Source organism: Vitis riparia, chromosome 12 (assembly GCF_004353265.1).
Source record: "Vitis riparia cultivar Riparia Gloire de Montpellier isolate 1030 chromosome 12, EGFV_Vit.rip_1.0, whole genome shotgun sequence".
NCBI classification, from domain to species: domain Eukaryota; kingdom Viridiplantae; phylum Streptophyta; class Magnoliopsida; order Vitales; family Vitaceae; genus Vitis; species Vitis riparia.
The window spans coordinates 15,394,094-15,409,027 of NC_048442.1; the positions used below are offsets into that span (position 1 = coordinate 15,394,094).

The 14,934-nt window shown below is 37.7% G+C and overlaps 3 protein-coding genes across 3 annotated transcripts; 2 read left to right on the plus strand and 1 right to left on the minus strand.

Moving 5' to 3' along the window:
- The first annotated feature begins 280 nt into the window (after positions 1-280).
- Positions 281-6,555, plus strand: LOC117926584 (external alternative NAD(P)H-ubiquinone oxidoreductase B1, mitochondrial-like). The gene is made up of 10 exons (XM_034845735.1): positions 281-457; positions 2,035-2,311; positions 2,484-2,690; positions 3,030-3,280; positions 3,543-3,762; positions 4,006-4,110; positions 4,761-5,024; positions 5,132-5,253; positions 6,033-6,152; positions 6,252-6,555. The coding sequence occupies exons 1-10, from the start codon at positions 369-371 to the stop codon at positions 6,337-6,339; spliced, it is 1,743 nt and encodes a 580-aa protein (XP_034701626.1). The 5' UTR covers positions 281-368; the 3' UTR covers positions 6,340-6,555.
- Positions 6,556-6,659: 104 nt separating this feature from the next.
- Positions 6,660-12,484, plus strand: LOC117926585 (external alternative NAD(P)H-ubiquinone oxidoreductase B3, mitochondrial-like). Its single transcript, XM_034845736.1, has 10 exons — positions 6,660-7,154; positions 7,778-8,033; positions 9,011-9,217; positions 9,305-9,555; positions 9,703-9,922; positions 10,018-10,122; positions 10,273-10,539; positions 10,623-10,744; positions 11,974-12,093; positions 12,194-12,484. The coding sequence occupies exons 1-10, from the start codon at positions 7,066-7,068 to the stop codon at positions 12,279-12,281; spliced, it is 1,725 nt and encodes a 574-aa protein (XP_034701627.1). The 5' UTR covers positions 6,660-7,065; the 3' UTR covers positions 12,282-12,484.
- Positions 12,485-12,593: 109 nt separating this feature from the next.
- On the minus strand, positions 12,594-14,249 carry LOC117926586. Its single transcript, XM_034845737.1, has one exon. The coding sequence runs from the start codon at positions 14,147-14,149 to the stop codon at positions 12,749-12,751; it is 1,401 nt and encodes a 466-aa protein (XP_034701628.1). The 5' UTR covers positions 14,150-14,249; the 3' UTR covers positions 12,594-12,748.
- Positions 14,250-14,934: the final 685 nt, after the last annotated feature.

The following is a 14,934-nucleotide window of genomic DNA, read 5'->3' on the forward strand; positions in this document are numbered from 1 at the left end:
CTAAAAAGGGATGGCAAAAATTCACCCCAAAATTTCTATTTTCTATTTTCTACACATTTTCTAAGGTATTATTGTATGCTCACAAAAATCTAGCGTGCAATTCACTTCGTTGTGGAATTTAGTCCAAAAAAAACAGGATTCCCAATGTCGCCAGAGACGGTCCAAAAGGCTGATTTTGAGTAGTGAAAAAATCAATTGACTTTACAGGGAGACAAGGCACTAATCTAACGCCACGTGGAAATTAATCCTCCAAAACGGTGTCCACCGGATCTTCCCAGTTCTTGTGGGCTTGTCCAACCGAAAGCTTTTGTTTCAGGCTTTGAGCTCCCTGCTCTGGGATCTCCCATCAAAGCCAGAAGCACTGTGAAATGACGATTTTCTCCTTCTTCTCCGGAGCCTCCAGAGCTCTCGGTTCCAGCTCTTCTTCCTCTAAGCTTCTCGTTATCCTCTCTATCAGGTTCATTTCTTGCTCAGTCACCCTCATTTCCGTTTGGTTGCTGGGAAAATGAAGGAAAATCGAGCAGAATTTGAAGCTCGCAGTTTCTTTTCTGTTTCATCCTAGTCTCATTGTGTTTTCGTTTTCTTTCTTGTGGAGACTGCATCTTTAATGAAGATAAATTGAGATTTTGAAGAAAATTTGGAGATTCAGTTTCGTCTCCGTTTCGTTTTAATTTCATTGCGTTTCCGTTCGCGAAGATAGACCGAACTTTTCTTGAAAATTTGAAGGTTTCAGTTTCTTCTCCGTTTTTTAATTTCATTGCTTTTTTACTTTTTTTTTTCCTTGTGGAGAGTGCATGAAAGCCAAGATAAACTGAGGTTTTCAGTATAAAAGAGGGCCTGTTTGGCTGCGTTCTCTGATGTGTTGCTGTGATGAGTTCCGCATTTTTTTTTCAGCAATGGAAAGGAATTAATATGTTTTGAAAAGTGCGTAAGAGCTTATGATTTTTTATTTTTTATTTTATTTTTAGTTCATTTCTAAAAGGAGTGGGCAGTTAAATTCGGTGAGATCGGAGTGTTTCTATTGCGACGAAGCTGAGATTCTGAGCTTTCATTTCGGTTCCTTCGTTTTTCCTTCATTTTCTTGCCAATCAAACTGAGAATTAGGCCGTTGTTTTGTGATCTATTGATCTAAATGCTGTGAACTGTGACAATTCCTACCTAGAATAGCGCGGATCAAAGCTTCTGCCTTTATGAATGTTTGGTTACCGAGTTAACTTATTCATGCTACCAATCAAACTTACGTGTGTTTTATGATGAACATCTTACACTTGATCAAGTTCACTTTATCTGAGCTTTTTTTATTTTTTTTAGAAGTTCACTTTCTCTGAGCTTTTTTTATTTTTTTTAGAAGTTCACTTTCTCTGAGCTTTTGAGTTGATGCCCTTTTTCCTGAAGTGCTTTTCCTGATAGACTCTTGAGACAGTGCACAACTGTTCTCGATTTTGCAAAAGGAAAAAAATACGTTTCCTGAGTTGATCTTAGACGCAGTTAGGATCAGTATTCCGGAAAACTTTAGGTCCTGTTTTGTAGGGGAATGGAGAAAGTTTTCCTGTTTCCGGGAATAGAAGAAGAAATGAAAACAACACAGAAGGTGTGATAAGATGAAACTTTGATCATTTTTCAGAAATGTTAAGATGCTGTTTTGGTGTTATAAAAAAGAGGCAAGCAAATGACTCTCCAAAACTGTTCAAAAAATGAATCTTTTCCTTGTTTTCATGCAAAAGGAAATGCATCTGAAAAAGCCATTTTTTTTTCCAGCCACCTAAGACCTTGTTATTTTCCTCTTAAAGTAGAATTTCGGAGATTCGGGTCTGAGCAGACATTTTACTGTTCTTGAAAAGATGATAACAGTGATTTGTGATGGCTTGAAAAGAAAAATGGGGCATATTTTACATGTGCTCGGCTCAGGGTTCTATTTGTTCCTTCTACTTACCCTTAAATGACTCCTAACCCTTTGACCAATTAGCCTTCTTCTCTCAAGCTAGCTTATCCACTTTTTTTTTCATATCTATCCTCTCTTCTGGACTGTTGCAGTAGTGGTGGTCTTGTGGCATACTCAGAATCACAAACAGATGCTGGTGCACAAAGTGCTGAGATCAAGCAAAAGGAACCCCAGAAGAAGAGAGTGGTGGTGCTTGGAACTGGATGGGCTGGCACTAGTTTTCTGAAAGATTTGGATATCTCATCATATGATGTTAAAGTGGTTTCGCCCAGGAATTATTTTGCATTTACTCCTCTTTTACCTAGTGTCACATGTGGAACAGTTGAAGCACGAAGCATTGTAGAGCCAATTCGGAACATTATAAAGAAGGTAAAGCTGACTCAATATCTTAAAAATAATAAAGAGCATTTATGCTCTTGTAGGAGATAACATTATGCCAGGAATCCATGATACCTGGTTTTGATTGATAACAATCTCTTTAGTATATATGTACCTCACTTACCAGAATATCTTTTGTTTTGCTTTCCCTTTTTTCTGACAGAGAAATGGAGAAATCCAATATTGGGAAGCGGAATGTGTTAAGATTGATGCTGCAAACAAAAAAATTCGATGTCGGTCTGTCATTGACAACAGCTTGGTAGGCAATGAAGAATTTCTTGTAGACTATGACTACTTGGTTATAGCAATGGGAGCACAAGTAAATACTTTTAACACCCCTGGCGTCAACGAACACTGCCATTTTCTAAAGGTGGATATTACAGCTTCATTCAAAATGGAGCTTTTACAGCATTAAACCGTATTCATGATGTTATAGACTAGATGCTTGTTTTTGTTCTTGAGACCCCTTATGTGGCTTTGTGCATCAGTCTTTCTTTCTTTTCTTACTTCTTTAATTTTATTTTATTTTCATTTGCAAACTCTATTTTTTCATGAAGTAAATATATCAGTTTCATAATCCAATGCATCTTAACAATTTATGTGAACAATTTACCATCAGCTTTCTTTAATGAGGTGCTGCATTTACCTTTTTTTCCCCCTAATTTTTAATTGTTATTTTTTTGAGAAGAAACTGTGATGATTCATGCAGGAAATAGAGGATGCTCAGAAGATCCGAAGGAGTGTGATTGATTGTTTTGAAAGGGCAGTCCTTCCTGACTTAAGTGATGAAGAGCGAAGGAGAAACCTTCATTTTGTTATTGTTGGAGGGGGTCCCACTGGTGTTGAATTTGCTGCAGAACTACATGACTTCATCCTAGAAGATTTAGTCAAGCTATATCCTATGGTTAAAGATCTTGTGAAAATAACAGTGATCCAATCAGGAGATCATATCTTAAACATGTAAGGAATATATGGCATTCACAAGTTATTTCAATTTCTTATGGACATGTATGAATGGAGTACTATGGTATCTTAGCAACTATTTACTTTTCTTAAAGTGTCATTTTCAATCCTGTATTGCTTATGGAAAGATGAGGTTTCTTTAGTTATAAGTCTTAAGACTCTAAGCTTCATTATGTGTTATACTTTCTCAGTACTAGAAATACAAATGCAACATCAATGCTTTAAAGCTTGGGAAATGTTATATTTTATATTTCTGTAGGTTTGATGAGAGGATTAGTTTATTTGCTGAAAGGAAGTTTGGAAGAGATGGTATTGAAGTTCAAACAGGATGTCGGGTTACAAGTGTTTCCGATAAGGCAATAACCGTGAAGGTGAAATCAAAGGGAGAAATTTGTTCTGTGCCTTATGGAATGATCGTGTGGTCCACTGGTATTGTCACTCGCCCAGTTTTGAGAGACTTTATGGATCAAATTGGCCAGGTTGGGTTTATTAATTCTATCCTATTATCTTAACCTTGAGTAAACTGAAATGATTTGCATTGTTGATGATTATTTCTTTTATCAGCTATAATGATGGATTTCTGTCTTATATGCAGAGTAATATAAATTCTATGCACTTGCTTTGACTTTGTGTTGATTGACATTACGTAAATGGTTTCCATCAGTTACTGATGGATTTTGTATTTTCAATCAATTATGATTTTGGTTTTGCTCTGTATGCAGAATAAAAGACATGTTCTAACAACTAATGAATGGTTGCGAGTAGAGGGATGTGATGGTGTGTATGCTCTTGGTGATTGTGCTGCTGTAGCTCAACGTCGAGTCATGGTATGTGAAGCCTTCTTCTGTTGATTTTATTCTATAATTTGCTGGAAGTGCCTAAATCTATTGAGGTGCAGTGCATTACCACATATATACCACATACCAAAGTCATCACAGATTTAGCCAACTTGTCCTGGTATTCACTGACAATACCAAGTTCCTTGTGTGGGTATTTTAATTGAGGTTCGGAGGACTTGCTCTGGTTGGCATTGAGTCATAAAATGTTCTCCTTGATTTAATCTCTAATCCCCGTGTGGTTTTTGAACTAATTGTGATTTTTTCTTTGGTAGGAGGTGGATAGATTGTTAGTACAAAGATCACACCAAACCTAATGTTACTATTTCCCTTAACAAGGAAAAACAGCAAGTGTTTTATTTAAAAAACTGATGCTCAATGTATATCACTGATTTTGTTAGAGTGAACCAAATCTCCCCAAGAAGCAGATTGCATTGAGAAACAAAATAGTTTCCTTACTCTTTACTGCCAGAAACCACTCTTCTGAGTAACCTGTTGAAAGCTTATCTGACACTGGTGGGAATATATTCTTGTCCTGTTATCTGGTTGTCACATCAGTTTCCATCTGTAAATGCCATTTTGCATTTAATTGCTCTGTTTATAAGCATTAATATATTTATTCAATACAATCATGTCTTTAGGAAGATATCTCGACCATATTTAAGACTGCGGACAAAGATAATTCTGGTACCTTAACTGTTAAAGAATTCCAAGATGTAATTGACGACATCCTCGTAAGGTATCCCCAAGTGGAACTATATTTGAAGAACAAGCATCTGAATGATGTGAAAGATCTGTTGAAGGATCCGCAGGGCCATGAGAGAGAGGAAGTGGACATTGAAGGGTTTAAGTCAGCCCTTCGTCATGTGGATTCACAGATGAAGAGCCTTCCTGCAACCGCTCAGGTATTTATATTTCATGCTCTGGTGAAATGAGAATTTATGTAGGTTTCCGGTTTTGTGCTGTCTAGGAGAATATTACAATGGTTACATGTTATCTTTTGGCACTTCAGGTTGCTGCTCAACAAGGTGCATACCTCTCTAGTTGCTTTAGCCGTAGGCAGCAATGCCAAGAGACCCCAGAAGGGCCTTTACGTTTTAGAGATTCTGGCCGTCATCATTTTCGTCCCTTTCGGTATGCCATAACTTTTCCATTGCTCATCTTATTTTACCATTACCTGCAGCATTTTACAGTAATTTAATCCAGTGTTGTATGATGTGCCTTATTTCCTAGGTAATCTACCAAAGACTAAACCTTGTTTATTCCTATAGCTTTATGTTGTAGTCCATATATGTAATGCCATCCTTCCAAAAAACAGAATGGCCAAGTCATCCTAACTGCTCCACAGATGAATTATTTTGCATGAGTTGCAGGCCTCTATTTTCTAATTTGCTGCACTCCCAGTTTAGCTCCAGACCAATGTATCATGCCTTTAAGGTTGAGTCACCCACCAGTTCTGCCTGCTAGCAGGCATTTCTGATGGACAAGATGGTGAATCATATGAATAATTTGGAAATGGAGAAAGGTGAACCTTAAGTCCATACATGGTCAAAATTTGTCGGTCTTCACATCTTTAAATCGCTAAAGCATTCATATCTGTGTGCTTCATAAACTGATCATCATTGCTTGAACATTTTTATACCTCTTTGGCTTACAGTTCATATACTAGTTCTGCTTTCTTCTTTTCCATTTTCTTACATTTTATCAGAGCATATAATCTGCAATATTTCATACAAAAGAAAGCCATTTTATAGAATGCCTTAAAGACCCAGAAAATAAAGCACCCATAGCCCATCACCAACACATTTACCATAGCATCAACATTCCTGCTTCTCCCTATCTTTGCATGCAATTTTTTTTTCTTCATTTTTACCCTTTTTGACCTTGACTTGCTGATAACTTGTGATCACAAGGTACAAGCATTTGGGGCAATTTGCCCCTCTGGGAGGAGAGCAAGCAGCTGCAGAGCTCCCTGGAGACTGGGTATCCATCGGCCACAGCACCCAGTGGCTCTGGTATTCTGTATATGCAAGGTGAAAAATGAAAATCCTCTCTCCTATTCGGTGACTAACAAGTAAAGAATCCCTGCATCGGTCTATCTAATTCGGTATCCTTCTCTTTGTTTTCTTCAGCAAGCAAGTGAGCTGGCGCACAAGATTCTTGGTGGTATCTGATTGGACGAGGAGATTCATTTTCGGGAGGGATTCAAGCCGAATCTAAAAGCCTAAAACAATTGCGAAAACTAGCATATCAAGCTCACCTGCTGTTCTGATTGTGATGCTTCCACCTTCTTCTCCTGTAAATTTCTGTTGTTGTCTATTTTTTGGGGAACTCGGTATATTGTAATACTTAAGCAATGGACAATGCACTCGCGTTCTGATGTAATGCCATTTCTGATATGAATTTTATGATCAGCTATGAAAGTTGAAAGGGATACCATTGAGCTCCAAAATGGTGAGAATCTCTGTTGACCTTCATATCATATTATCATCTCTTTTCAAATTCAGGTGGGCTTCAGTAATCAACTCTATTGGGCCTTGGGCCGTGAGTATTGGGCCAATATTGGGCTGTGAGACCTCTTCATCATCGGATCTGAACCAATGAAAAGAGGGGAAAAAAATTAACACGGGCCCCACAGAATCCAACCGTCCAAATCAGAGACTTCTCCGTTTTGGAACCCCGATCCGACGGCCGGATACAACCTAAGGACTTCGTGGTGTAGAAGCATGACCACGCGGCAAATTCCTGCGAAGGAGGAGGTCTCCGTCTGGAGCGAAAGACACGTGTCCTAGAATACCGGGGTTTTAACTAGTCAATGAGATCAAGCATAGAAAGTGCATTACGTGTCAGTTCTTCCTTATAAATGGTACTACAAAACTCACGTAGGAAAGAAACTGTTACTTCCATCTTTCTCTCTGTCCGAAACTCTACCTTCTAGGGTTTGCAATGAGGACGTTTACTATCTTTGAAAGAGCCTTCAAGGCTTTTCGTGACAACCCTTCACTCTCCAAGTTGATGGTTGTCTGCACAGTCAGGTTTTTCTTTTTTCTCTTTTTTTTTTTCTTTTTTTTCGTATTGTTATTATTATTTTGATTGTGAGATTTATTGTTGAAGAGATTTGTTTGCAACAGATGGCAAAGTTTAGATTTGGGTTGAGAAAATAATGTTATGATGAATGTCTTTTGCTTTAGGCTCTTAGTCTTTTGACTCTTTTCTGATCCGTTTGGTTGCTGAGAAATTTTATAAAACGTCAAGAAAATTCTGAATGTTTTTGTTAGCTTGTGTTATTTTGTAGGGGACAAAAAGAAGTGTTTGAAACAGTGATAGAACAGAATTATTTGTGGCCTCTTTGACCATGTCGTTCAAAAACAGTTTTCTTGCTTTAAAAATTTTAAAACTATTTTGAAGTAATTTTGAATACACCGGAAACATTAAAAGAACTGTTCTTTTCTTTAGGTTGGAAACAATTTATAAAAAAAAAAAAACTATTTTTAAAAGTTTGTATGCATGTCATGTGTATGGTTTATCCTTCAAAACAATTTTAAAATTCGTTCTTTTTTCTTTTTCCGAAATTGTTTTTCTTCATCAATTCTACTACTTTTTCCAATCTGAGTCAGGACTCAAACCTATATATGATTTTACCAACATTTCTCCGCAGTGGTGGGGGCTTATTAGCTTTCGCAGAAACGAGGCCATTATCCGGCTCAGATTCAGTACCAAAGAAGAAAGTGGTGGTCCTTGGAACTGGGTGGGCAGGCACAAGTTTCCTGAAGAACTTGAAGAGTTCCACCTTCGAAGTCCAGGTGGTGTCGCCCCGTAACTATTTTGCATTTACTCCTCTGCTACCAAGTGTTACCTGTGGCACGGTGGAAGCTCGCAGCATTGTGGAGCCTATTCGGAACATTGTCAGGAAGGTAGAGTGCCATCAAACCAATTTGCATTCATTGACATATAACCTCAGAAGCTTTAGGTTAAGTTTGGTTTTCGGAAAGAAAGTACCATCCAAAGAAAAAAAAATATTAACAAAAATGATTTTCTAATATATATATATATATATATATATATATATATATATATATGCTTGTTTGGTTTAGAAAGTGATTAGAAAAGGAAAAAGAATATTAAGAAAAATAATTATATCATGTTATAATTAGCAAATAAAGAAAATAAGTGAAAAAATAAATAAAAATCAAATCAAATTAAAATTAATTAAAAATTTATATATATTTAAATTATTTAATCATTTTATAAGTGAAAAAATATAAAATGAATTTGAAAAAAATATAAAAATAATTTATTTTATTTTATTTTATTTTTCCTTTACTTTTTCTTTTCTATTATTTCTTCTTTCTATTTTCTATCTTTCTCATTTTTTTAAGGCTATATTTGGTTCCCTAAAACACTAGGGTAAAAAAAAATGGTAAGAAAAATGATATTCTCATGTTTGGTTTTATCATGAAAAATATGAAAGAAAATTAAATATAATTAAAATTATTAAAATATTTGTATATTTTTAAATTATTTAATCTATATATAAAAGAGTTATATCCATAAAAAATAATAATAATAATTTATTGATTTTAAATTTATTTTTTATTTTTCTTTCTTTCTATTTTTCCTCTCTATTTTCTTTCCCTCACATTTTCTTTCAAACTATCTGGAATCAAAGATAGCCTAAATCTTCCAAGAACCAACCATAGGGCATGGAAGCTTTTATGACAAAAGGCAAAGCCCCACTTGCAAATGGTATGATGATCCATACTTGAAGCCATGTTCATCATATAATCAGCACTGAACATTGATATTTCTTGGTTTTAAATTGAGTGTTCATCAAAGGATGATTTTCAAGTGATTATTTTGATGTCTTTCGTCTCTTGTCCAATAATTGCAGAAAGGTATAAATATTGAATTCAAAGAAGCTGAATGCTACAAGATTGATACAGATAATAATAAAGTTTACTGTAGATCAAGCCAGGACACCAATTTAGGAGGGGAAGAGGAATTTTCTGTAGATTATGACTACTTGGTGGTAGCCATGGGGGCTAGATCAAACACATTCAACACTCCTGGTGTGGTAGAGAATTGCCATTTCTTGAAGGTAAAAAAAAGAAACTACTCTCACTCTGATCCCATATCAATACTAAAGAAAATTTTCAGTGCCCAGAATAATAAAACTATGATTCAGGAAGTGGAAGATGCTCAGAGGATTCGTAGGACTGTGATCGATTGCTTTGAGAGGGCAAGCCTTCCCAATCTTAGTGAAGAAGAGAGGAAGAGGATCCTGCATTTCGTGGTTGTTGGGGGTGGCCCAACAGGAGTGGAGTTCGCTGCAGAACTTCATGATTTTGTTCTTGAAGACTTAGCTAAACTGTATCCTAATGTAAAAAATCTTGCAAAGATAACACTCCTCGAGGCAGGCGATCATATCTTGAACATGTAAGTCCATGTTTGGATTGATATGATGATAAGCTTCTGGCCCTGCTTTCTCTTTTGTTCTTAGTATAATTGATCATGGAGTAATGCTCATTATTCCCTCATTTTCCACTGTAATTCTCATGTTTTCCTGGTTGGTTGGAGTTGCAGGTTTGACAAAAGAATTACTGCTTTTGCTGAAGAGAAGTTCCAGCGAGATGGTATTCATCTGAAAACAGGGTCAATGGTGATCAAAGTAGATGATAAACATATTTCTACGAAGGAAAGATCAACTGGGGAAGTTTCAGAAATCCCATATGGAATGGTCGTGTGGTCAACTGGTATTGGTACTCGTCCTGTCATAATGGACTTCATGAAGCAGATTGGCCAGGTTGATTGCCCTAGAACTATGCCCCATCTCATTGCTTTCCTCTCCATTTTACTCTCTTTTGCTTATAGAACAAATTTCTATTTGTTTGAGTACAGACTAACAGGCGGGCTTTAGCAACTGATGAATGGTTGAGGGTGGAAGGATGCAATAACATATATGCTCTAGGTGACTGTGCTACAATTAATCAACGAAAAGTCATGGTAGGCACAGTTTGATCTTTTTTTTGGTTGATCAGTTACTTGCAGTTCAAAAAATTTCATATTCAAGTAATCTCTAGCATTCAATGACAGGCTATTGTAAAATAGTCATGCTCATATGTTTCCCCCCACCTGTTCTTACCAATTTGTTAGGAAGACATTTCTGTGATATTCAGCAAGGCAGACAAGAATAATTCAGGAACTCTAAATTTGAAAGACTTCCAAGAAGTAATTGATGACATTTGTGAGAGGTACCCTCAAGTGGAGCTATACTTGAAAAAGAGGCAGATGAGAAACATTGCTGATTTACTGAAGAGTTCTCAAGCCGAAAAACAGGGAACTGAATTGGATATTGCGTTGTTCACATCAGCTCTTTCTGAAGTGGATTCCCAGATGAAAAATCTTCCTGCAACAGCTCAGGTAAAAACTCAAAAGTAATTCCTCCTCAATAGCCTCTTTCTGCAATCTTCTCATTCTTTCCTCCTCTCACTGTGTTATTTCAGGTAGCAGCTCAACAAGGCCAGTACCTCGCCAACTGCTTCAATCACATGGAAGAGTGTGAAAGGAATCCTGAAGGTCCTCTCAGGTTCAGGGGAACAGGACGCCATCGGTTTCATCCTTTTAGGTACAAGTTGAAGTCTCTCCCCAGGAATCCTGTTTTCAATTCTTCTTCCCTGGTTGAAATATTAACCTGAAAAATGACTTCTTGTAGGCTTATCTGTCTGGAAGGCCTTATTCATTTCCTTCTGTAAGGAAGGAACTGGGGTCTCTCTATATTAAAAGTAGTTGTGTCACAATATGCTCAGTGCCTTATCCAATATCTTGTTCAGAAATAGGGCACCGATCACCAAAAATATCTTCTTTTTTTTTTTTTTAGCATTGTGCAATTAAAAGAATGGTAATTTTGTGGTATTTTGACAATGAACTCTATAATCGGTAAAGGCCTTACTCTATTCCTGACTCTAGTCAGGAATAGCGGCCTTGTCTAATCTAGCAACTGAAACAAGTTGGGGGAGCACCCACTTCCCCTGATGCCAGGGAGTACCCTGGATCCCTTAGTTCCCATCTGGCCCCTAGTTGTCTTTACCTTGGACCCCTTAGTATTGTTTTTACCCTGGACCCCTGAACACGGCTTATATGTCCGAAAGGCCTTATTCAATTCCTTCCGATTGCGGCCTCTCTATATTAAAAGCAGTTGTATTACAATATGCTCAGTGCCTTATCCAATTTCTTGTTCAGAAATTGAGCACTGATCACCAAAAATATCTTTTTTTTGGAGCATCGTGCAATTAAAAAATGGTAACTTTGTGGTATGTTGATATGCTCTAACTGACTTGATTAAAGTCATTTTACCTTCTTGGGAAAGAAATTTACCTTTCCATCCTTGCAATTTGACCTTCATTCACTCCACTATAGAAGCAAAGACCTCTTTGTTAACTTTGGTTTTGATCAGTGGAGCTCCTAGAGACTTTTCTGAGCTGACCATATGAGGAACCTTTAGAGACCTTCCTACAGCTCTTTTTAGCCTGATCGATAAGTTTGCTGAGAAAATGATGTCAGAACTAACCATTTTGAATGCATTTTCCAAATCTTGAGTGAATCCCCATGTTTTGTTTTGTTTTGGTCATTGACAGATATCAAACTACTTCTAAGATATATCAAAGTTTCTTCAATTTTTGGAATTGACTGAATATATGCAGACTTCAGGTTGGATAATGGCTCAAATCTGTAGACTTCTTTCAGTTAGATGCCAAGAAAATAGGCCTCTTTTTAAGTTAAAAACACATGGGATTATCGAGGTACTAATTTCCCTGTTATTTGACTTAAGCTTATGATGTTTTTTCTGTAAACAAGGTACAAGCATCTTGGGCAATTTGCTCCACTGGGAGGTGAGCAAGCTGCAGCTCAACTCCCTGGGGATTGGGTTTCAATTGGTCAAAGCACCCAATGGCTCTGGTATTCAGTATATGCAAGGTAATCTTTTGTGAGGTTTTTGTGGGGTTTAAGCATTTGGTCTATATTTTACTGTTGTTAGCATACCCTCATTCTCTCTGATTGTCGTCTCCACATTCAGCAAGCAAGTCAGCTGGCGCACAAGAGCATTGGTGGTATCTGACTGGGGACGGCGGTTCATTTTTGGAAGGGACTCAAGCAGAATCTAAGACAGCTGAGAATGCAAACAACACTGAAAATGTCTTCTGTAGTAGACAAAGCAACTGAGATTTTGCCCCCGCTTCTCATTCAACATTCTATAATTTTACAATTGTTAACTCAATAATGTTCTTTCATTCAAACTGAATCTTGGGTTCATCATTGGTATACTGTATTATGCTTGCAATCTATTCAGTTCTTATTTAACAAATCACTCATGTGCCTCTTCTGCTTTCTCACCCCCTTTTAAGTGCGAAGTCATGATGAACAGAGTTGGATTTGATTCGATCATCAATGTCAGTTTTTTTTAGCTTAAGAAGTAGTGTTCCAAAAGCTCTATTCCATTATCACATAACAAAGAAAGCTTAAACAACCCATTCAGAGGAAGCAAAAGAATGCTTTACCCCACATTACCAAAGCTATAGCTCACAACATTAATTGCAAATGATTGCAGAAAAGAAAATGGTGGAAAAACCTCTTATTTGCAGCTTATTTTTTCTTCAATACAGGCTTCTGCAAAATCCAAACTCAGGGAAACCGAATGATCCTCTCCATCTTCATCTGCGCAGAAGTATGATTTTCTTCCAATCAACTCAGCCACCCTCTTTGCAGGTCCTGAATTTCGGGGACTCTCGTTAATACACCGGTCAGTCCTGATCATTGGAAGTATATCGGGCATCTTTGTGATTGATCGTGGAGATGGTGGAGACTCGTCATTCTCCAGGCTCTTGTGAACCACCACCACCTCACTTGGAATCTCCCACTTCTTTTTCACTCTCCCCTTATCCAAATTCTCTCCATTTTCCTGGAAAATTCCACCAGGTTTTTCCAGCGATGAGTTGCGCCTCTTGTCACATCTCTTACCGTTGTCTTCATTTTCTGGTAAAGATCTCTTCCTCAATGAGGAGGAGCATCCCCCAGTAGACTGGTTCCCTATCAGACTGTACCGGCTTGCCACGACTCTGCCGTTCTTTAATGGCTTCTTTGCTGACTTCTCTCCGTCCGTGAAAAGCTTTTTTGGCTGAATTGATGAGACAAACCCCAGTTCTTTCTTCACAGGCCTTTTGGATGCTATGGTGGTCGCGGCTTGTTTGGAAGCCTGAGTCTTGGAAATGATTTTCCGATTTTTTGGACTCACAGTCATGCTCTTTCCCCTTTCTTTTGTCACCTTCCCTTCATCGATATCTTCAAGCTTCCAAAAGCAAGATTTCCTGCGACTCTGGGTCGAGATAGGGGTCACTTCAGGCTTACCCAGGTGCCGGAGCCTGCCTCCGGCGGCAATCTCCGACGGGCCAAGACTCATACCTCTGCGAACTCCGGCGACAATCTCCGATGGACCCAGACTAACTCCTCTTCGATGAACCTTTGTTCTTACACTGGAAGATTCTTCAGTCTTCACTCCGTCACCCCCCTTCACACTCTGTTTCTGCTCCATGAACTTGGCGGCCACAATTCTCCCACGCTTCTCCACGATTTTCGCACTCCTTTTCACTTTTTCGAGACAAAGCTCATCGAGCCTCGACGACAATCTGCTAATCTCTAACCTAATCTCCTCAATCTCCGCATCGATCTTTCCCTCATCTCTCACTTCTTCCTCTTCAAGAACCTTCACCGACTTCCCCTGGGACTTCACAGTTGCGCTCTTGGCCTGAAGGGGATTCATGGGTACCGAAGATTTAACAGAAACAGCAGATTGCTTCACAATCACAGGGATGATATTCTCTTTTCCCTGATCAGAATCGATCGATTCAGAGACATTAGTGAATATGTTCTTGAGAGGAGTCCAAGGCGCTTTGATACCAGAAGAGTCTTCAAAATCCCCGCTGTCGAAGGCGGCATTGTTCCATATTTGGAGATCTGAATCTTCAACAAAACTCATTTTTCTTCCTGTGGAATTCGTGAGATGGAAAGATGATTGATGTTAGGGTTCTTGGAGGAGATCGAGAGAAGCTGGATAAAACCTTAATTGGGGAAGTTCTCTTTTCGACCGTTGAGCAGGAAAATGAGACGTTAGAATCTGGGTTTAATCCTGGCCGTTGGATGCTAAAACGGCTCCTCCAGACGCTCCGATTTGATTTAAAGGTTAATTTTTGGTCAACAAAATCGTGGGTTTAAAGTCCGGATTGGAGCGCATCATATCTGGGCCGCGCTATGATGTTGAGAGCAGATTTCAGACCTGGGCCTGGCCCAATAACTATGATGACACCCGCACTTTTCCTCGGTTTTTGGTCTCCAATTAGCCCAAAGAAAGCTAAAATCAGTGTAATTAGCTAAGTGGTTGTGCTAGCTTGATGAGCTAAAGGGTATTATTAGATTAGTTTATAGATAATTTACAGACATATCATATCGTATTCAAATAGACTCTTCAATATTTTAAAAAAAAAAAATTATAAAATGGAAGGAGAAAATTAAAACCCTTACAAAAATATTAATTGGTTGATGCTCACAATTTTAATGCTTGAAGGATGATATTAGAATTTTTATGTTTTGTTTGAATTAAGAAAATATAAGGCTATGTTTTTTTTTTCAGAAAATTTAAGGAAAAATATAATGGAAAGAAAATAAAAAAATATATATTAAGTTTAAATTTAATTTTTGGTTTCTTTAACTTTTTTCTTTTCCATATTTTCATTTTTCTTGTAGTTCTTTTCTGACCGTTTAACA

Coding starts and splice junctions, on each gene's coding strand:
- LOC117926586 (XM_034845737.1), bottom strand. CDS start 14,149: ATGAGTTTTGTTGAAGATTCAGATCTCCAAATATGGAACAATGCCGCC.
- LOC117926585 (XM_034845736.1), top strand. CDS start 7,066: ATGAGGACGTTTACTATCTTTGAAAGAGCCTTCAAGGCTTTTCGTGAC. Junction 8,034..9,010: donor TTCGGAACATTGTCAGGAAG/GTAGAGTGCCAT, acceptor CAATAATTGCAG/AAAGGTATAAATATTGAATT. Junction 10,123..10,272: donor TTAATCAACGAAAAGTCATG/GTAGGCACAGTT, acceptor CCAATTTGTTAG/GAAGACATTTCTGTGATATT.
- LOC117926584 (XM_034845735.1), top strand. CDS start 369: ATGACGATTTTCTCCTTCTTCTCCGGAGCCTCCAGAGCTCTCGGTTCC. Junction 2,312..2,483: donor TTCGGAACATTATAAAGAAG/GTAAAGCTGACT, acceptor TTTTTCTGACAG/AGAAATGGAGAAATCCAATA. Junction 5,254..6,032: donor CATCATTTTCGTCCCTTTCG/GTATGCCATAAC, acceptor TGTGATCACAAG/GTACAAGCATTTGGGGCAAT.